The sequence below is a fragment of the Stylophora pistillata genome, chromosome 2, assembly GCF_964205215.1.
Source record: "Stylophora pistillata chromosome 2, jaStyPist1.2, whole genome shotgun sequence".
NCBI classification, from domain to species: Eukaryota; Metazoa; Cnidaria; class Anthozoa; order Scleractinia; family Pocilloporidae; genus Stylophora; species Stylophora pistillata.
The window spans coordinates 54419878-54441405 of NC_142520.1; the positions used below are offsets into that span (position 1 = coordinate 54419878).

Genomic DNA, 21528 nt, shown 5'->3' on the forward strand with positions numbered 1-21528 from the left:
ATCATTGTTGTAGGGTAGACTGCTGACCACACGAATGCACATTTCAAAGTTGTTTGCTGCGGCACACAGAATCACGTGATCACCCCAAGCGCCATCTTGTTCCATGTGAGTCAGGTATTCAATCCAGGTTTCATATCCATGGACAAAGTGAAACATATCTGTTCCATCCGGCTTTAACAAAAATGAGTTCAAGAAGCAGACTGAAATTGTCGAAAGAAATTTGATCGTGTAGAGTACTAATCAGGGATTAATTATGGCAGAAAGGTATGAACCGATCGTAAATAAGTAATGTACTGTATGGAAACAACCTTTGTGATTGAAAGATTTTTCAAAACGTCATTGTACATTTCAAAGGCTTTGCAAACAGCAAGAAAAAAACTAGAGAATAACTAGAATTCTGTCATTTAATAGAGCTTTAAGTTGAACTTTTTAAAAACTAAAATATCCAAATAGCCTGCTATTTTGGACAAAAATTAATTGAAATAGTAAGCAACATCACTGCGTGGCCTCTTAAAAAATAAAGTTCAAACTTTCAGTTCCTCTTTTCACTGGGGCTAAAAGCTGCCATCAGAGCTCCCACAAAAATACCATGACTCCATGCAGCAGTAGCAGCAGCAATCCTGGTCACCTCACGCTGTGAACACTGGGATAGGCTGTATTGGTGTTGGTTAGTTGACCAGTAAACACCTTAAACTTTATCATACTCTTTAAAAACGAACATCATGTGAAATACTCTGTCAAACATACTAACATCAACTTACTAGTTTTGGGTTACTCCTGAGGTACTGGACTAAGATTTGTCTTAATCTGCCAGGTGGGATTTTGATTCCATCAACAATTTCCAGTTGTTCTGACAAGGCATAGAACATGCAATTTCCTGACCCTTGGTTGTCAGATATTCTGAAGCCTTTTTCTGATGCAATCTTCCCCAGCCTCAATGATAGATTTGTTCTGCTCTTGACTTTGCTTGCATCAAGTTGCATCTGCTGAAGTTCCTGGATCAATCGGTCGAGAGAGCCTGGAAGAGACAAAGTTTTTATGAATCAAACTACATGAAAGAAGCGACAGCGTCAGCTGGAAAATATCAATTCCCAATCTTGTAACAGAAACTTGAATGGAAAAATATAATAGGGCTTAAACACCAAACAACCGGTGTTTTGTCGAAGAACTAAGCCTTGAAACAATAAACTGGAAGTCAACTGAATACACTGATAATCAAGAGTGAAGAAGCAAAGAAGAAAAAAAATACGAGGTCTACTCTCTGACATATTTGTGTAACAGGAAAAAGAAACCTTAAAGCCGGTTACTTGAACAAAGGCTTAGCCGAAGTTTAACAAAAGCGCGTTCTAAACTACACTAAATGCAGCTGAACTTTCTATCTGAACATTTATCTTTGTGAACAGTGTCAAGAGGGCCGAAAGCTAGCAGAGGAAGGACATTATTTTATTCAATAAAAAAAAACCTCTTTCAATGAATACGTACGGCCGGCCCACTGCTTCCGAAAAACCGCGGTTAAGATTAGACCTTAATATTAGACCTTAATATTAGACTTTAATGTTAGACCTCGTATAAACAACCGGCCCTATGTTTTTCCTCTACCATATCAATATATGTTTTCTTTATTATTGTGTCGGACAACGACTTCATTCTGAATAGCCGGTACATAAACACATTTTGAAAGCAACACCATGTACACTTGGACTTTGTTTTGATAAAGAGCAACAAAACGCCCCAAGTTTTGCACGATTTATGTTTGTCTCTTGGTGAAATGTGATAAGACTTCCATAGACTTAAAAAAAATTTGACCACGCCATCCGTCCAGATCAGAAGAAAAATAATTTTAAAATTCGTGTATCCATGTCTTTGGATTATGCCCGAAGAAAGCAGAGGTACAAATAATAACATATTTCTCCTTAGTGCAAAATATCATCATCATCAGAAGTATCATTTTCACAAAGTGTAGCTGGCCTGAAGTTGAACGTTCTTTTATCAGTGGGGATGTCAATTCCCATGTGTTATTAATATTTTGGTACTCACTCAAAATCAGTAATGAATCAACTGTCAGTTGTTCGGATGACGTGTCGACTTCTTCGGCCTCCTGAGTTCTGAAATTTGTGTCTCGTCTTTTAGAAGCTAAAAAGGTAGAAAGACACCTTTTTTTCAATATCAAACCAATCAACAAGCGGATAAAACAACTGATTACTACTCAGGTTTAACATATTTTTAAATGTACGGTGTCCCGACTTTCCCTGACGTTTTATAAGAGACTGAAACCCGAGTAGCCCCAAGAAAACACTTTTTGAAGGATATTAAAAATATTCTCATCATAAACTATGTCCCACATCTTCTCCACAAGAACGTCACACTGTTTCTCCCAGCTGAACTTCTCTTCATAGGAACTCCTCAGTTGCTGAATCTCATGGAGGCGGTCTGATCTTTCCTTCTCTCGGACACCAGCAATTGCCTTTGCCCACTCCTTAGGGTCCTCAGACTCCACCACAACTGATTTCCCTGCTGGTACAGTGCACAATGCCTCACCAAATCCTGAGTTGCCACTGACAAGAATGGGAAGACCGGCAGACAAAGCTTCTAATGCTGTCAGGCCGAAACCCTCCGTTCTGGAGGGCATCATGCAGAGATCAACTTCACAAAATGTTTCTTTCAATTCCTCTTTACTCTGCACGAACTTCCTCACAGTCAGCTGCCTTTTATCAATTCCACTCTTCAGCAAATTCGCTGCAGCCTCATCCTGTTTACCGTCAGCTGCACCCACGAAGATCAGATGGTAAGATCTGTCTTTCAGTTCAACTATTGCTCTGGCAGAGATATCGTAGCCCTTCAGGCTGAAGTCCTCTGAGTCACCACGGCCAAAGGTTAGAACCTTAAACTTGTCCACGTCAACTGCAGCTTGTTTTACGTCAGAAAACTCACTGAACGTGCTCGGCGTCAGTTGAATTATATCTTGGTGCTTCTCGCATGAGCGCAGGTAGGAAGAGTAAGCCTTTGTCAACTTTGGTCCAACTGCTACCACAGCATCTGCCAACTTACACAACTCCACTTCAGTTCTGTTCTTCTCATTTCCTTTAGAAATGGCCTCAGGATAGTCTTTGTACATTCCAAGTTCTTCAGGTGCAGTGTGCACTACCTGTATCCACGTGCAATGGTGCGATTCTCTAATAAATTGAGCTTGTTTACCAAGCTTTGCTCCATGACCCAGTACTATGTCAATGGCCAGATCTCTTGGTGGGGCACTCAGCCAGTCAAGGGAGTCGGCATAACCCGGGCGTCTTTGTGCCTCTCTCAAGGATACACTGTGACTCATTGCCATTCTCCTCTCTTCTTCAGAACAGGCAAACTGTGGAACAAGGAGAGTGACGTCCAGTTGCGGCTGTTTGGCGAACAGAATGGCAAGCTGTCTGTTTATGGTGGACAAGCCTCCCATTGATGAACTCCACTCACTGCCCAGAAGAGTCACCTTCAATGCCGTGTCAGACTTCATTGGCTCAATTTCACTTGCTTCACAGAGTGATCTTGTAGCCACATTTGAAGATAAACCCTGAAGAAAAAGACGTCATTTAGGATTAAAACAATTACAAAACATAACATATTATGTGTGTTGCGATATAAATATATGTTGATCAATACTTAACCAAAGGAAAACAGAAAAGTATAAACTTCAAAAATAATTTCATCGTGATAGAGATTCTCTTACTAATATTTGAAACTCATGGATATAAACTATTAGGGCTACCTTTCTCAACGATGAACATTTGATTATCATATCAAGTAAAATGGAGGAGAGTACTTTCAAAGATGAATCAAAGGCTAAAAATCTGTACTTGAAAAATTTTTTCATCGATCATACCTGCCTTCTTCTTTTCAAGAACCATTTCTCCAATCCACAGGGAGGATGTACTTTATCATCGATATTTCTTTTACATGTTTCCGCTCGGCCTTCATTTGCATCAATGAGGTGGAAGCAGTCCTTGTGGGTGCACGTGGTTTTCACATGGTCTGAGCATGCACGACTTGGTTCTTCTGCCCCTTGATGGCAGTAAGGACATGCAACACACAGCCTATACTGTAGTCCCCTCAGGTACGGCATCTCTTGTAACAAATTATGAAGGGTGTCTTCAAGAAATTCACGAACGACACTTGCTAGTTCGGCGGAGTTCTGTGCTACAACCTGATGACTCTGTGTTCTTTGTCTCAAGATTACCTTCACAAATCCTGTTTTGCATATAAGGACAAAATCATGAATATCTTTCCCAATGATGAACCATGCTCCATTTTGGTACAGGGTAGGTTGATGCGTGGGCCATGTCTTTAAACACCAACGAATGGATCGTGAGACAAGCTGCAAGAAGAGACCATGAGGAACAAAGCCATGGACAAACAGGAGATACAATGGACAGGGATCTGCTGACGGCGGTTTCATCTTACAGAGTTTATCAGGTGATGACTTCAGCTGAGCTGGTACAAAGTACTTTACGTCAGTTGGGGAAACTGAGAACTTAGCAATCAAACCAAATCGCTCCATCATGTCTAAGACGTCTTCTTTGATGATTCCTTTGCCAATAAAGCTGGAGAACACATGATCAACATGTTCCATGCTGAGGATGCCACTTCCTTCAAGTTCTTGCCAGTACTTAGCATTCAGGGCATTCTATAAAATGTATGTGGAGAAAATTCAGCAATTCTGGATAAGGGAAGGCTACATAATGTTCCTTTTGAACGTTTCCCACCTACATGTAAAACAACTGAAAAAAAAGTTTATTTCCATCAATGTAAGTTAAAATGGTCGGATATTAAACCTGGGAAAATTTGTATCTTGGGTTGCTCAGAGGTGAATACGCCCACTAGCACACGCAAAAAGAACTATTCAATTGTGTGACTACAATTATTGTGAGCAGTAGGAAGTTAATGCAAGTCTCTAATTGTATAAATAAAAAGGCTAAATCAATATATGACCTGACAAGCTGCAAAAAGTAGGTGAAATAGTATGGGGTCAACAAATCATACGATTATAACAATAAACAATAGAAAGACACATGTTCACAGTTTAAAGAGTCACAGTTTTTGCATTAGTTACTTCTTTCTTCTAAAAAACAACATGCTTAGTTTCCTGTTGTTCTAAATTATTGAACAACATTTTCCAAGTAAGCTAGCTTTTCTAGAATGAAATTTATTTTCTACCTGTTTATTGAAAGGTGGTATGGTTATCAGCTGCTTGAACAGATCAATCAACCACTGAGCTTTCAGTACAACTGTACTGCGGTGCCTGATTATCATCCCCAGGCCATGGTAAAAACTGATCATGGAGTCAAACTCTTTTGCATTTTCCATGAAACAATCTTTTCTTGCATAGTGCTCAAGTTGTTGCAGATTTCTGTGATAAATCTGTTTGGCCACCAAAGCTTCAATCACCTTTTCAAACAAAAACCACCTAAAGGGCAACAGACTACTTAGAATGTATTAAGGGATAAAATTAGGTATTGATTTCAGTGAGTCGTGTATGCATTTGTACTCTTCTAGTGTACATTCATATTTGGCCGTATGGTGTCTTCAACTTTCAGGAATAATCAACTTGGTTATTTTGTGCAAGAACATCTCAATTCAGAAAACCTTGCCTTCTCAGATATCAATCACATCTTCTACTCTTTTATAATTATAACATTGTCTCCATGTCAAGAGTTAGAGTTCTTTTTGTCTGTACTGAATGGACTGTTGTGTATTTGCACGATCTGATGTTTTAAGAGTTTTGATGAACTTTAAAGTACTGGAGGTGAGATAGTTTTGCATTGATATACATTTTCATGCATGTTCAGTTATGCTGAATATGCCAATTATATCAAAAAAATTTCATTGCTGTCTATTTTGAATAAATTATTGATCCTGAAGTGCTTGAACTGGAGTTATTCCAAATAAATTGCATTTTTCATTTACCTGACTGGTATTTTCTCACCCATATAAGGCTCCTGCCACAACACCTCCAGGATTGTGTTCTGTAATTCATTTATACCATCTACTTTTCCTTCTTGCCCTGCAGGATGTATTTAGAAAAGGAATTCAGACCATTAAGCAACAAAGAAACATGTGCTTATAATGAGCATAATTTGTATTTTAATTGTATGATTGCAGAGATTTTACAGCTGACAACATAGTTGAGATGATTAACTCTTCAAATCCCAATATTTTAAGTCTCTGTTCCTTACTCCAAACTCTGAAGTTAATGGATGTGTCAGCAAAAACCCAGTATGGTGCCACCAGTATATAAAGCAGCCTACAACTAAGCAGAGTGCAGTTAATGAAAGAAAAATAACCTAACTTGCTTTCTTCCTTTCACTACAAGCCTTATCTCATTCTACCAGTCCTTTAAAATTTTAGTGGAACACAACACAACCACTGAATGTGAGTTAGTTTATATGAATGCTTGCAAACCAAATTGTAAAGTGTTTTTAAACTAATGAACGTCAGACAAGTGTGTGTGCAGCACCCACTGAAGAAAATCAAGTGTTCTGATTGGCTACCCAAGCCAGTAAGATGGACTCAGGATTGCACACTTTGATCCCACACATCAGAAAGTGTGTGGAGCAGACTTGCAAAGTTTGTAACTTTTTGTCAATATCCAGCCATCATCACTGCTATGTCGGGCATGCCGGCCCGCGGTATCTGTCACATATGCGCACGCATGCCACGTGCGCACCTTGTAGATTTGACAATCGCCATGTTGAAAATAGAGATGTTGAGTTTGTATTGAGTTGTAGTAATTCGTCTGACTTAAATCCGTGAAACACAACAGATTGGCGACGAGATTTTCAGAACTCACAAAAGAGACGTTCAGGCCTAGGACAATATGCCGATTGGAAAGATAGAAGCCTTCGATGAAACTAACGACGACTGGCTTGCCTACGTTGAACGAGTAGAGCAATACTTTCTCGCCAACGACATTAAGGAAGACAAACAAGTAGCAGTGATGCTCAGCCTAATGGGAAACAAAACGTATGGGCTATTACGAAACCTCTCTGCCCCAGAGGAACCATCCAGCCTGTCTTTCAAAACCATCGTGGAAACTCTACAGAAACATCTTTCTCCGAAACCACTGCTCATCGCAGAGCGATTTCGCTTTCACAAGAGAAACCAACTGGAAGGTGAAACCGTAAGTACTTACATTGCTGAATTAAAGAAGTTGACACTGTATTGTGAATTTGGAGCGAGCTTAAATGATGCATTAAGGGATAGACTAGTGTGTGGACTACACAATGAACTTATCCAGAAACGATTACTCTCCGAATCAGAGTTGACCTTAGCAAAGGCGACGGAAATTGCATTTGCCATGGAAGCTGCGGCAAAAGATACCTTAGAGTTACAGGGTAGTAAAGAATCCGACGTTAACAAAATAAACACTGAAAACGCACGAGTATATAATGTGAAGCCGAAGCCCCGTGATAATTGTTATCGATGCGGTGGCACCACACATGAATCATCTGAGTGTTACTTCAAGAAGGAAACATGCCGGAAATGTGGAAAACTGGGCCACATCCAACGAGTTTGCCGCTCTGGAAGAAATCAGAACACTACCCAACGAAGAAAAGTTGATAAACCCAATCTGCATTCTTTTGAGATGAGTGATGAATGTGATGACGACAGTTTTGTGGCATCACTAGAAGTAAACAATGTCAACCAAGTAACAGCTGGTGAGGTCATCTGGGTTACACCAAAGATCAACGGACACACCCTGAAAATGGAACTCGATACGGGCTCTGCAATATCCACACTTCCATTGCAGAAATACAAGGAAATATTCGCAGACACACCACTGGTGGACACCAAAGCCATTTTGAAAACCTACTCAGGAGAGAAGATGAAACCAGAAGGAAAACTCCTTGTACGTGTGGAACACAACAATCAGGTTAAGAACTTAACATTGTACGTGGTAGAGACACAAGGCCCAGCCTTGTTTGGAAGAGATTGGCTACACGAGATACAACTCGACTGGAAACAGATCTGCGCCATTTCAAAAGAGAAGACACCACAAGAAACCCAAAAGAAATTAGAGAAACTCCTGGACGAGTACAGTGAAGTGTTTCAAAACGAAACTGGCACACTCAAGTCCACCAAAGCAAAACTAACGCTTAAGGAAAACAGTCAACCCAAGTTTTACAAAGCAAGACCTGTTCCATATGCCTTGAAACCCAAAGTCGAAGTTGAGCTGAAACGTTTAGAGGAAGAAGGAATACTGAGCAAAGTCAACTTCAGCAACTGGGCAACGCCTATTGTACCCATCGTCAAACCAAACGGTACAGTAAGGATCTGTGGTGACTATAAAATCACAGTAAACCCCCAACTGCAGTCAGAGGAGTACCCTCTCCCTCGCATTGACGACATATTTGCTAAGCTGGCAGGGGGGAAGAAGTTCACCAAAATCGACCTTAGACAGGCATACCACCAGATGGAAGTGGAGGAAGAGTCACAAGAGTACCTGACAGTCAACACCCATCAAGGATTGTACCGATACAATCGCCTGGTATTTGGAATAACGTCAGCCCCAGCCATTTGGCAGAGATCAATGGATCAAATCTTAGAAGGAATAGAAGGGACAAGCTGCATCTTAGACGATATGATAATCACAGGAAAAGATGACGAAGAGCATCTCGCCCACCTGGAGGAAACACTGAAGAGGTTAAAGGAACATGGCCTGAGAGCAAATCGCGGGAAATGCGAGTTTTTCCAGACAAAGATCACCTACTGCGGACACGAAGTGGACCAATACGGACTACACAAGACCCAAGAGAAAGTTGATGCCGTCGTCAATGCCCCAAGGCCAGAGAACGTTCAACAAGTCCGTTCATTTTTGGGATTAGTAAACTATTACCATAAGTTCTTACCCAACCTCGCAACCACCCTCAACCCCCTGAACAGGCTCTTAGAACAAGGCAAGCCGTGGAAGTGGTCCGCAGAGTGTGAAGAAGCCTTTTTCTCGGTGAAGAAACTCATAGCATCAGATATGGTACTTACCCACTATGATCCAGAACGACCATTGAAACTAGCATGCGACGCCTCACAAGTCGGAGTCGGGGCCGTACTATCGCATGTAATAGAAGACGGCTCAGAACGGCCCATAGCCTTCGCGTCACGTACCCTTACGAGAGCAGAAAGAAACTACTCCCAGATTGACAAAGAAGCCTTAGCCTTGGTTTGGGGAGTCAAGAAATTCCACCTATACCTATTCGGCCGCCATTTCACGCTGGTCACAGATCATGAACCTCTGACCTCAATTCTTAACCCCAAGAAAGGGATACCAGCCATGACAGTTGCCCGGTTACAACGTTACGCATTGTTCCTAGCAGGATTCAAGTACAGCATTGAGTACAAAAACACCACCCAACATGGAAACGCGGATGGACTATCACGCCTACCCTTGAAAAAGGCGTACAGCAAGGAAGTAGCTGATCCAGCGGAAATTTTTCAAGTGTCACAGCTCGAAGTACTGCCAGTCAACGCAGATATGGTTCGTCAAGCAACCCAGAGAGATCCGGTATTATCACGTGTGGTAGAACACACGAGACAAGGGTGGCCACCAGTCAGTGAAAAGGAATTGGAACCATTCTACAGAAGGAAGGATGAACTTACATTACAGGATGGTTGCCTTCTGTGGGGCTCTCGAGTGATAATTCCACCTAAGTACCGAACACAGTTGTTAAAACAACTTCATGAAGGCCACCCCGGAATCGTAAGGATGAAGGCGTTGGCTAGGAGCTACATTTGGTGGCCAGGAATGGACAAGGAAGTCGAGCAAACAGCAAAAGGATGCACTGGCTGTCAACTCACCCAGAACAATCCTAAGACCGCCCCACTTCATACGTGGGAGTGGCCAGCACGCCCATGGCAACGTATCCACATAGATTTTGCGGGACCATTCTTGGGAACAATGTTCCTCATTGTTGTGGATAGCCACTCAAAATGGCCCGAAGTAATACCAATGACCACTACAAGCGCTGCAAGAACAATTGAGGAACTAAGAAAGCTGTTTGCGACACACGGATTACCACAACAACTGGTCAGTGATAACGGCCCACAATTCACATCAGACGAATTCAGAACATTCATGAGGAATAATGGTATCAAACACAAAAGGGCAGCGCCGTATCACCCAGCTACAAATGGCAGCGCTGAACGTTTTGTACAGACATTCAAGCAAGCTCTACGCGCAGCACTGACTGAGAAGAAAACCCTCTCCTGGAAACTGGCAAACTTCTTGCTAGCCTACAGAACAACACCACATGCGCTGACTGGTGAGGCACCAGCGGTACTCCTCATGGGAAGAAACCTCAGAACGAAACTCGACATATTGAAGCCTAACATACGGAAGCGAGTGGAAGAAAAGCAGCAAGACCAAGAGTTACGATCCAGCCACAACCCTACCCGTGAGTTAACCGTAGGTCAAGCTGTCGTTGCACGAAACTACAGAAGCGGAGATAAGTGGGTTCCTGGTATCATCACAGCTCACCCTGGACCCTTATCCTACGAAGTCAGAGTCGGACCAAATACAGTATGGCGACGACATATCGATCAACTCAAGGAGACTGCAGTAACTCCGAGCGTTAATAAGGAGTACTTCTCCCCACACCTAGACCCAGCTGTGTTAGTAGGAATTCCACCAGCGACATGCAGCGCCGAAAGTGAAGAACCACAACCTCCTTCTGCGAATGATATGGAGAAATTACCAACCATAGACATAGATGTGACCAACCAACCGAGCAAATCTCCTAGCAGCCAGAACGAGATCACGACCAGCAGTTCTGCAACACCACCACCTAGGCGCTATCCCTGTCGGCTGCGGAAACCCCCTGAAAAACTAAACCTATGAACTGAACTGAACTGAACTGAACTCAATTATTTTAGATTAGTTCTGAAATTTTGGGGGGGAGGAATGCTATGTCGGGCATGCCGGCCCGCGGTATCTGTCACATATGCGCACGCATGCCACGTGCGCACCTTGTAGATTTGACAATCGCCATGTTGAAAATAGAGATGTTGAGTTTGTATTGAGTTGTAGTAATTCGTCTGACTTAATGTTGTGAAACACAACAATCACCTCACACTTGGGTCAATAATGCATATATACAGTCATCAATTACTTAAGAAACATATAACAAAGGATACAACATAAAGGCAAACATCTTACCTGTTTCATTCTTTTTTTTCTGCTTTCGACTCTTCTGGATAAGTTTCTTAATCAAGTTTAGTCTCTGTGATTTTGTGTTGTCAATGCAGAATAGAGGCCTGACCACATGTCTCTCATATTCCATACCAGAAATTCTCTCCTTAATTTGTTTCTTTATCGCTGCTATGTCTTTGACTGGTTTGTCAGCATGTGTGCCAACGATGAACACTGGGGGGCGGAGGTAGGGCAGCTTTTGTTGTGCATCATCATCTGTGTCATCGGTTGCCAGGGCAACACCATGTACTGTAGCCAACCATGAGAGCAAATTCTCCATGTTTGTTTCATTGTTAGGGTTTTCCAATTTCACATCATTTCTCCCTTGTCTCATGCAAGGCTCAGCTGGGGCATCCAAAGGCTTGCTGAGATTGTGCACCAATATGTATAGTGCCCGCTGTGATAGGAAGATAGGATGGCTGGCATAGTACAAGTGCTGCCCTGCAAAGTCCCACACGTCCATTGTAACATAGGGTTCCTCCGTGGATAAAGCACTTTCAGTGGGTTTCCCCTGAGCATACTCCAACCACTGATTAACATGCTCCTCAGTATCAGGCGGCTGAGAAACATCAATCATCACATCAGGCTCAGCTTGCACGTTTTCATCTTTACATTCAGTAGAATGTTCATTGCCATTGTTTTGCAGAATGTCCGTGAAACCTTCATCCTCCTCAACCTGAATGGAAAATTAAATGAAACATTATGCTCACTTAAGTATATATAATTATGTATTCAAAACTTGATGTTATGAACAGGCTGCCTAATTGTAAAAAAATTATGATCACCTCAGTGTAGAATAATTTTAAGGGGACAAAAAAACTGTTGTGCTGCTTTACTGAAGGGGGTATGACAAGATAACTTGCTTTACCAACTGAGTTGAAGATGTAAATTGGTTACTATAAAGAGTTCTGAAGCTGACATCTCAAGTGTAAGAGCCCTTAGACAGAGAGAAACTTAATTGCAGATTAAGACATTGAAGAGCAAATCCTCCCACCCTGGAGCTAGTCAACTCAGACCAAGAAATGTTTGTTGAGACTGAAGTTACATAGCATAACATACATTCATTGAAGCTCCTCCATAAGGATTTAATGGCCAAAATGTAACAAAAGCTATCAAAAAATTATGGCATAGGAGAATAAAAAATTATTACAACTGAAAATTTATATATAATTGGAGAAAAAATCCCAAATTTCCATTAAGTTGAGTGAAGACATAACTGAAAAAGCAATTGAAGAATGGAAAAATCAAAAGATGCCCCTCATTTTCATGGTAAAAGTTTTGCATGTATGCCTTCAGTGAAGATAGTTATTAAATAAATAAAAATTACTTGCAGATCTTTTTCTTTTTCTAGACTCATCTATCTAAACACTTGTGAAAACATCCAAAAGAAACAGACTCTTTCAGACATATTCTGAATGTAAGAAATTTAGAATTTTCATAAAGAAAAGAATTTTAAAACATATCAAGTTTAAATCCAACCCATATTCCCTTAGTAAAATTCTCAACACTTTACAAAACTCTCAAACCTGCTTTGACTTGAAAACATCTCCAACTTCATCTTTTAATGTCAGTTTTCCTCCATCAATTGTATCTTCCTTTAAAATTTTCTTTCGAGAAATATCTGCTCCACACATTCTGTCGGCCACAATCTTTGCTACATCTTTTGAACATTCCAATAGTCCTGGTTTACTCTCCCTGCTCAACTGCCAGTTCTTGACAGCTTGGTCAACATCAATTTCACATTTTGAAGGATCCACTTCAATCCCCTCAGTACTCTGTTCTTTAAGGTCAAATGGGAGGCCTAAAAGACTCTTCTTCAGACTGGTTTTACCAGCGCGATCCTGACCAACCAGTATAAGACGCCCACGGTAAACTTTTACATATCCATCTTTTAAAGCCTCTTCATAAGCCAACTGTGCTCTTTGTCTATCCACATGGTCTAATTAAATTGAAAAGTCATCATGATTGAGCCAAAGAAAAAAGGCTAATAAGAGGAAGTTGTAATTATTATAATAACCCTAAAGGAAAAGCAATTTCTGTTTTCATAAGTTTCAAACACAATCTGAAAAAGGCCTGATAATTAAGTCAATTTCATTACACGTCCTTCATGCATAAAGTTAGAAACTATGCTAGTATATACATGTAAAAATCTTGGCATCTGTGAGTTAGGTAAACATATACGCAATGACTATTATAAACTGACTCAATGAAATGAAACATTAAGAGTAAATTGATTTTAATGTAACTGATCAAACAAATTACTCCTGACCAGTTAAGACAAAAGTTTTATTCCCAATAACCTAAACTCTCGTTTTAAAATCATATCAGTCCATAAATTCTGTATGATTTAAGCTAAATGTTGTTGTACGCTTAACAACTTCCAATAAAATAAAGCAAAAATTACAGTCACAACTATTCCAAGATGCGAAATGATTTGTAATAAACTTAATCTTCCTTAATTAAAATCAAATACATATAAAGTACAAATTTACATATATGTGCACGATCCTTCGCAGTAAAGCACTATTTAAGCAATAGTGAAAATCAGACCTGAAAAAAATTAAGGCCTGTACCGGATTTGAACCACTGACCTCTGCGATACTAGTGCAGCACTCTGCCAATTGAGCTAACAAGCCAACTGGGAGCAGGCCATCAAATTAATTCGACATAAACCCGTAGATGATAAATCAAACAACAAACATATGAAATACACATATATGAACTGCGGTTATGTCAAATTAATTTGATGGCGTGCTCCCAGTTGGCTTGTTAGCTCAATTGGCAGAGCGCTGCATTAGTATCGCAGAGGTCAGTGGTTTGAATCCCGTACAGGCCTGAATTTTTTTCAGGTCTGATTTTCACTATTGCTTAAATAGTGCTTTACTGCGAAGGATCGTGCACATATATGTTTCATAACCGCAGTTCATATATATGTATTTCATATGTTTGTTGTTCGATTTATCATCTACGGGTTTATGTCGAATTAATTTGATGGCCTGCTCCCAGTTGGCTTGTTAGCTCAATTGGCAGAGCGCTGCACTAGTATCGCAGAGGTCAGTGGTTCGAATCCCATACAGGCCTGAATTTTTTTCAGGTCTGATTTTCACTATTGCTTAAATAGTGCTTTACTGCGAAGGATCGTGCACATATACGTTTCATAACTGCAGTTCATATATATGTATTTCATATGTTTGTTGTTTGATTTATCATCTACGGGTTTATGTCGAATTAATTTGATGGCCTGCTCCCAGTTGGCTTGTTAGCTCAATTGGCAGAGCGCTGCACTAGTATCACAGAGGTCAGTGGTTCAAATCCCGTACAGGCCTGAATTTTTTTTCAGGTCTGACTTTCACTATTGCTCAAATAGTGCTTTACTGTGAAGGATCATGCACATATACGTTTTATAACCGCAGTTCATATATATGTATTTCATATGTTTGTTGTTTAAAGTACAAATTACAACCGCAATTCCTACAACTGTGAAATGATTTGCAATAAACTTCTTAAATTCCAATCAACTAGAAAGCAAAAATAACAACTTACAATAATCCCTTACTGTAAAATGATCTGTAATAAACTTTATCCCTCCTCAATTCCCTGTCAAATTATAGTACACTGTAGTACAACTTAAATTTCAATGTCAGCCAAGTTGTTAAAATAAAGCTTTCAAAATATAACCAAAACTTCCAACACAAATGCCATGTATTTCTAAAGTGATGCAAACTTTGTTCAATCGTACAGTATAACTGTGACAGTATTTACTTTTATATTCTTCCCAAGCTTTATTATGAAACTATTGTCAGCTGCCTGTAATTATCAGTAACAAGCAGCATAACCACTTGCAAGTCAACCATTAGAACCAATTTAATAAACGCACATGTCACAACATTAATGTGAAGAGGAATTTCCTTTACTTACCTGGGACATCTGAATGTACTCTGGGAATCTTATCCTTTAGCTCCATAACACTTCTCATTCCTTCAACTGTGAAAGGATTCCCTCTCACAACCAAATCTTTGAGTTTCTTCAGCTGTTTTACAGCTGGACTCAACACAGTCAACTGGTTGTAACTCAGCACCAGTCTCTCCAGCTCCACCATCTCCCCAATAGCATCAGGGATGTTAGTTAGTTTGTTATGTGAGATGAACAGCCATTTGAGTTTCTTCAGCCGTTTTATAGCTGGACTCAACACAGTCAGCTGGTTGTAACTCAGCCCCAGTCCCTCCAGCTCCACCATCTCCCCAATAGCATCAGGGATGCTAGTTAGTTTGTTATGTGAGATGTCCAGCTCTCTGAGTTTTTTCAGCTGAGTCAAACTTGTAGGGAATATGGACAGCTGGTTTGTACTCACATCAAGTATCATAAGATTGTTTAGTTTTCTGATACTTTCAGGTATTGTTGTAAGTTTATTCTCTAACAGGTAAAGTACCTCCAACTCAGTCAATTCAAACAAAGCTGCAGGCAATTCATGCAACCTTTGCTCACTGAAATTGCATAAACTCTTTCCTCCCCAAGATGTTAACATCTTTCTTCTTAACTCTTCTTTAGTAAGAAATTCCATTTCATTCATGGGAAACTGTCACAACAAAAATAAAAGCTGTCATTAAAGGTGAGTAACTTAAACTAACTTGCTTTGGCATTATAACCATTCAACCAAAAATGGAAAAAATGAGGTTTATAATTTAACTTCTACTAAACCAAACTAATGAGTTATATTTTATTCCTCTAAGTACAATCTTTGGAAGCCATCCACCCTTCAGTGTTCTTTTAAACACTCTGAGTAAACACTGCTTATTTGTAAAAGCTCTAGTTATTTATTTTCATATCAGACATTTTGACTTAAGTCTCACTGTATAATTGTTTTTTTTTTGTCAAAAATAAACAACTGCTTGCGTTATACATGTTAACAACGAGGCTATTATGAACAAGATAATACTTGAATTTTAAAACAGAGTTCTCCTGACTCATTAAAAACAACATGAAGATTACTTTTATTGTAAAGGTTAATATCTAACAGGAAAGAAATCATTAGTGCAAATCTATGGTTGGTTATGTTTTGATGTGATAACCTTAAACAGTTGTAATATAAACCAAAACATGAATGACTTCCAAGCTGAAAATATTCAAACCAAGTAGCTATTTCAAGACCTGTCACTTCATTTTATCCCCTGTAAATAATGTTTTCATTTCCAATCGACACAGAAAATTACTCAGAAGATGATCCTGATTCTTTAACAGAAACTGATTTCATAAGTCCTTCTCTCTGACATAATTCATTGTTTGGAATACGAAAAAAACAGAATGAGAGCCTTTTTGTGTTTAATTTTTTTTTGTTTTTTAATTCTTTTTTTTTTTTTTTTGAAGAGTTTGTGACCCAGCATGCTGCTTTTGAGACAACAATTTTGAATTTATGATACATCTTGCATGAGATCTAGGTCAGCAAAAGTTGTTGCACAGATTATGTCATGTAATGATGTGGTTGATGCAATAAACAATTTAATTACAAAGAGTAAGAAAACTGATAATAATTTTTTGTTTATATTTAAAGCATAACTAAGAAGGGAACCAGCTCCACAAAGGTACATGATGAACTTGCTTGGAAGCCTTTTAGTATCAGGAGAGAACTACATACATATAAGCCAATTTTACAAAATAGTCAAGAATCTTGCTCCACATTATTCAACTGAGCTATTGTGGCAGCCTAAACTGTCACACATATTTTTGTCTTAAATCAAGAGAAAAATTCACTCAATTTCCTTATAGAATTCTACATTTCAAAAGTCTTTTTTTTCCATCCATTATGACTGCATGGCTAGAATTGTCTGGACCTAGTTGTCCCAAACTCTGTATCTCTTCCCACAATCTAGCTGTTCGGCTTGTAGTAGACACTCCCTGACTCACAAGCTTGGTTTGATTTACATCAATGCTTCTCACATGTCATGCAACCACGCATTGACGAGTAGATTTAAGGATGGGTTTAGTTAGTAGACTACTTTGCTACTAATTGAGTCCGCATGAAAGTGGTTAATTTCAAGCGAATCGGGTGTGCATTTTATTACGTGAACTTCACACTATGGGATATTGAATGAATGCACTCAACTAGTCAGATTTGTTATGGTGAGTCTAAACTATAATAATCAAAGCCCTTGAGTAGGTAAAGGGAAGTATTTGTTGTTTTCATAAACAAGAGACAACCGGCCAAATACAGGAATTGAAATTTTTTGGCTTAAAAGGCATATTACACATATGCTGTGGTTTCTTTGTTTTATCAAGAAAGATTGTTAGCGAATAACAAATATCTGAGTTCATCTACATCTACATAATTTTATTAAAGTTGCTAAAAACCTTGAGGGGTATCACACCAACTATATAAAAAAAGAAAAAAAAGAAAAAAAAATTTTGAAATCTAGGAAAGTATTAAAAAATATCTAGTTCAAAGGTTTCTAAAAAAAATCGTATTTTTTCGCCCTTCGCGTAATCCAGCAATTTCTCAATAAAATGGGAGTGATATTTAAAGAGCTTTCCCTAATTTTTAGAAGATTTCGATTTCCACGAACGCATAGGGGGAGAGCAATTTCTTCGTCTTTAAATAGCTCACTTGTGCTAAAGGTTATTACAAATCATGTGATCATGCATCTGAGAAATTCCTGAGTATCAACTGTATGCTAATGCGCTCGATCATTCAAACCAAACATCTTCATGTTGAAATCGGGTAAATACCGTGGAAATCAATGAGATTAACAACATCAATTCAAACAGGTTACCTCGAAAAAAACTTTTGAACCGTGGAGTGTAATTTACCAAAGTATTCGGATCTGGGACGCCCGATGATAACGGAAGTATTTAGTCTTTGACTTGCATAATTTCCTCGAAACTCTAAAGGAATCTCCCCTCAAAGCTTCCCCTTAAACAGAAAATCTTATTTTATGATAAGCTCTTTCCTTTGCCTATTAACCTGATATTTTTATTTCAAAGCCTCTGAAACAGAAGACAAATCGATGATCGCACTTTTGAATCGTAAAGAACATTTTGAATGTGAAAGAACACTAGAAGCCCCTCACTGAGGAATGCTGCATACAAACGGCATCGCTCATCATTCTTAGTACAAGCGAGGATCCAAACTACAAATCTCTTACCTGAAAAGAGGGTAAACTTGGCAGGAAACAGCGGCGAAATCTGTTATAAACTGTACTCGGTGACTCTGAAGCTTAAAGTGAAAGCTACACCCAGTATCGAATTACTTAGAACTTTGTCTCCAGTCATGAGAGGTAGCAAGGCTTCCCGAGTGAGGGAGGGCGGGAAAAGGTTTGGTCGCTTTGCCGGAGTGGGTGGCGGAGAGCTTCTATGAGCTTCGGAGAGATTTTATTATCAGCAAACATACAGGAAAGAGAAGACAGGTGAGTTAAGTCGCACAGTCCTTTTTGTCCATCATCTCAAATGAGATTCTTACTGGCTAACGTCGTACAGAAAGTACGAACCGAACACCGTCTCCTGAATGCTAATGGTGAGCAGTCAGACTTTCTGGTCAGCTCGGGCATTCATTCGTTCTGGCAAGTCTGGTAACAGTAATTTATTCAGCGGAATCAGATAAACTCCTTGGCTGTGGAAGAAATAATTTAATGATAGATGAACAGGTTAATAAATAAATGAAACCAGACCCCAAATATATTGTCCTCTTTCTGATACGCCCCTCCGTAAACTATATCTTACCTTGTGGTGACCGAAAGAAATAAAAAATAACTTGATTACTTACTTATCAGCTTTATTACATATTTACATCACTACCTAACTATAACACTGGGTTAATTGACAAAGTAATGATACTACGACAAATTAAATTCTGTTGTTTTTTTTTTTTTCTTTCTTTTTACATGGTTCAAGAGAACGTCCTGTACTCTTTGTATTTTGTAATCAATTTGTTGAATTTATAATCAGGGAATGAGGATTCTACTGATCTCAGAATTTGTAGAGGATGTTTCAATGCTGACAAAGAAGCCAAGACAATGTTTTGATGGCCTATGAGGAGACCTTCAATGGTAGCGCTTCTGTTCAAGCAATTCTTCGAAAATATGAGACCTTGAGCGAAGCCCGCTCTGATAATTAGTGTCAGACCTCCAGCAAACCTCTCCTCGACTCCGACACCTCGTCTCCAATCTTCCCACGGGTGGAGAAACACGTGTCCTGCAGCGCTATATATCAGGGCCTGGGGTCAGGATGTAAGATAACGTTCTGGACGAGTAACTTGATCACACCTCACGTCACTCGAACGAGACAAGACTCTAGCAGAGTCCAAAGCTGAGAATTTCATTATCTATGCTTAAGTGTCAAACATGGCCAAATTTCACTTAGATTACGTTTCTCTTTTGATTACTGCGTAAAAATTCTTTTTATATGCTGAAATTGGTTTAACATCAATGAATGTTTTATTATTATTATCCTTATTATCGTTATTCCTATTACAATTATTATCATATAAGGGGCAAAACTACTGAATTGTGATTGGTCTAGACAGAGGGCATTTTTTCTTAATTTTTGTAACTGCCCCGGGCAAAATTACTTGAAAATGATTGGCTGAAAATCGCTTAGCAACGGCTGCCAAGGTAAAGAAATTTCTGTTTGTTTTGTTACAATGGCGTCCCGTTTTGCACGAGATCAGTAAGAAAACATTTTGCCCCTTATGTTATCAACAAGTAATCACATGGTACCGAGTAAAATTAAGGATTAATAACACTTGTGTTTTCGGAAGTTGCAGAAATTGCCCGAGTCGCGCAGCGACGAGGGCAATTTCAGCAACTTCCGAAAACACGCGTGATATTAATCCTTAATTTTACTCGGCCCCATGCGATTACTTATACTTATTAAATACATATAACAGTACATTGCTAATATTACTTAAAACACTTATAGTAATTACAATACTAACAATGTTTACATTACTGACAACGCTACCCCTATTACAATTAATACTTAACTTATAATATATATATTCTAGGGAGGTAGACAGCACAATACCTCAAAGAGATGGTGCAAATACTTCAATTAGATTCTTAGTTGATAATGAAAATAGACAATGCAGTATTTCAGTGAGCCATCCATATATTTCCTCCTGGCGCACAGTATCACAACAAAAATTCTGACACAATAATGGTTCTCATCTTCTCCCGAAATCTTGAAGCTTCTTGTTTTTTAAGGCAATAAGTTTTTCACTCTCCTTCTTATTAGCTTCTACTTTGCGTAGAAACAAATTAAACTTTGGGATTGACTTCTTCCTTCTACACTCCCTTATACACAGTTTACCGAGCATGATAAAATAATTTAACAGGTGATTTCTATTTGAAAAGCCAATTATAACTTGTTTTAGAGAGTATGTTCAGATTTTCACTCCGAAAATTAGATCAACAATTGTAAAACCTGTTCCAAAACGCTCGCGCATAGGAGCAGTCATAAAAGAGATGGTATAAGTCTTCTCTTCTTTGCACACAAGGAACACATCTTTGACTCAACTAACCCAATTTTAAATGATTTGGTATTTGTAAACAAGATGTTATTTAATAATTTATATTGGAAAGAACAGACATAAGTTTCCCCTGCCGCGCTGTGGGGGATCGAGAATCACTCATGTAACGGGGTTGAAAGTTCCAAATCGGCTGAAAGAGTTTACAATCCATTCGGATATTTAGCTTTATTAACAATCAGCAGGAAATAGAACTGTTTTGAGTAAGCTGAGTACGTTTGGAATTCGATGATATTGTATTTCAACGTCCCAGGACCAAATTCCACCGGTGGAAAAGAGGATAACTTGTCCTCAGACACAGACAATCGTTAGGCAGAACATGTCAAAACATTGGAATCAAGCCCTGCATTCTTTAGGTTTTCAAAAGAGCGTATATTATACAAATTAAATAACAGATCATTTAAATAAATAATTCCGCACTCTGTATATTTTTTATAGAAGATAGATTTGTTATTAATTCTTATCTCTTTATTATTCCAAATTAAATAACGGGAATAATTAATATCAGAGAAAGCATTTCTTAAATCTGCCCACCAGTCAAGTAACTGTTGATAAAAACCGTTTAAACTTAAATTGAGATTCCTTACATCATAATTGCATTTTAAGAGTAGAGTTCCTCCATATTTTTTCAAATGAAATGCAATTGAAAATACCACTTCTATGGACCTACTCGCTCGTCAAGAACCTGTGGAATCCAGGAAAACCTTAGGGCTTTAATTTGGGTTTCAAGGTCTGTAAGATTCAGGCCACCGTTCTTCAGTGAGTTAATGACTGAGAGTCTAGTCAATTTATC

At 39.0% G+C, this 21528-nt stretch overlaps 1 protein-coding gene and 1 long non-coding RNA gene across 2 annotated transcripts in view; one reads left to right on the forward strand and one right to left on the reverse strand.

The window, feature by feature from the left end:
* Positions 1-18407, reverse strand: part of LOC148740409 (uncharacterized) — a 19253-nt gene extending 846 nt beyond the window's left edge. The window contains exons 1-11 of the mRNA XM_088750490.1: positions 18358-18407; positions 15140-15797; positions 12748-13160; positions 11189-11897; positions 5947-6043; positions 5197-5446; positions 3866-4666; positions 2327-3556; positions 2038-2134; positions 762-1018; positions 1-171 (exon numbers count right to left, since the gene is read on the reverse strand). The exon at positions 1-171 is cut by the window's left edge and continues 97 nt beyond it. Coding sequence (XP_088606616.1) covers positions 1-171; positions 762-1018; positions 2038-2134; positions 2327-3556; positions 3866-4666; positions 5197-5446; positions 5947-6043; positions 11189-11897; positions 12748-13160; positions 15140-15791 — 4677 coding nt within the window. The 5' untranslated portion in view covers positions 15792-15797; positions 18358-18407. The remainder of the gene's footprint in view (positions 172-761; positions 1019-2037; positions 2135-2326; positions 3557-3865; positions 4667-5196; positions 5447-5946; positions 6044-11188; positions 11898-12747; positions 13161-15139; positions 15798-18357) is intronic.
* On the forward strand, positions 13964-21148 carry LOC148740410 (uncharacterized). Its single transcript, XR_015997152.1, has 4 exons — positions 13964-14274; positions 15770-15830; positions 16770-18618; positions 19157-21148. It is a non-coding gene; the product is annotated as an uncharacterized LOC148740410 (long non-coding RNA).
* The last annotated feature ends 380 nt before the right edge of the window (positions 21149-21528 follow it).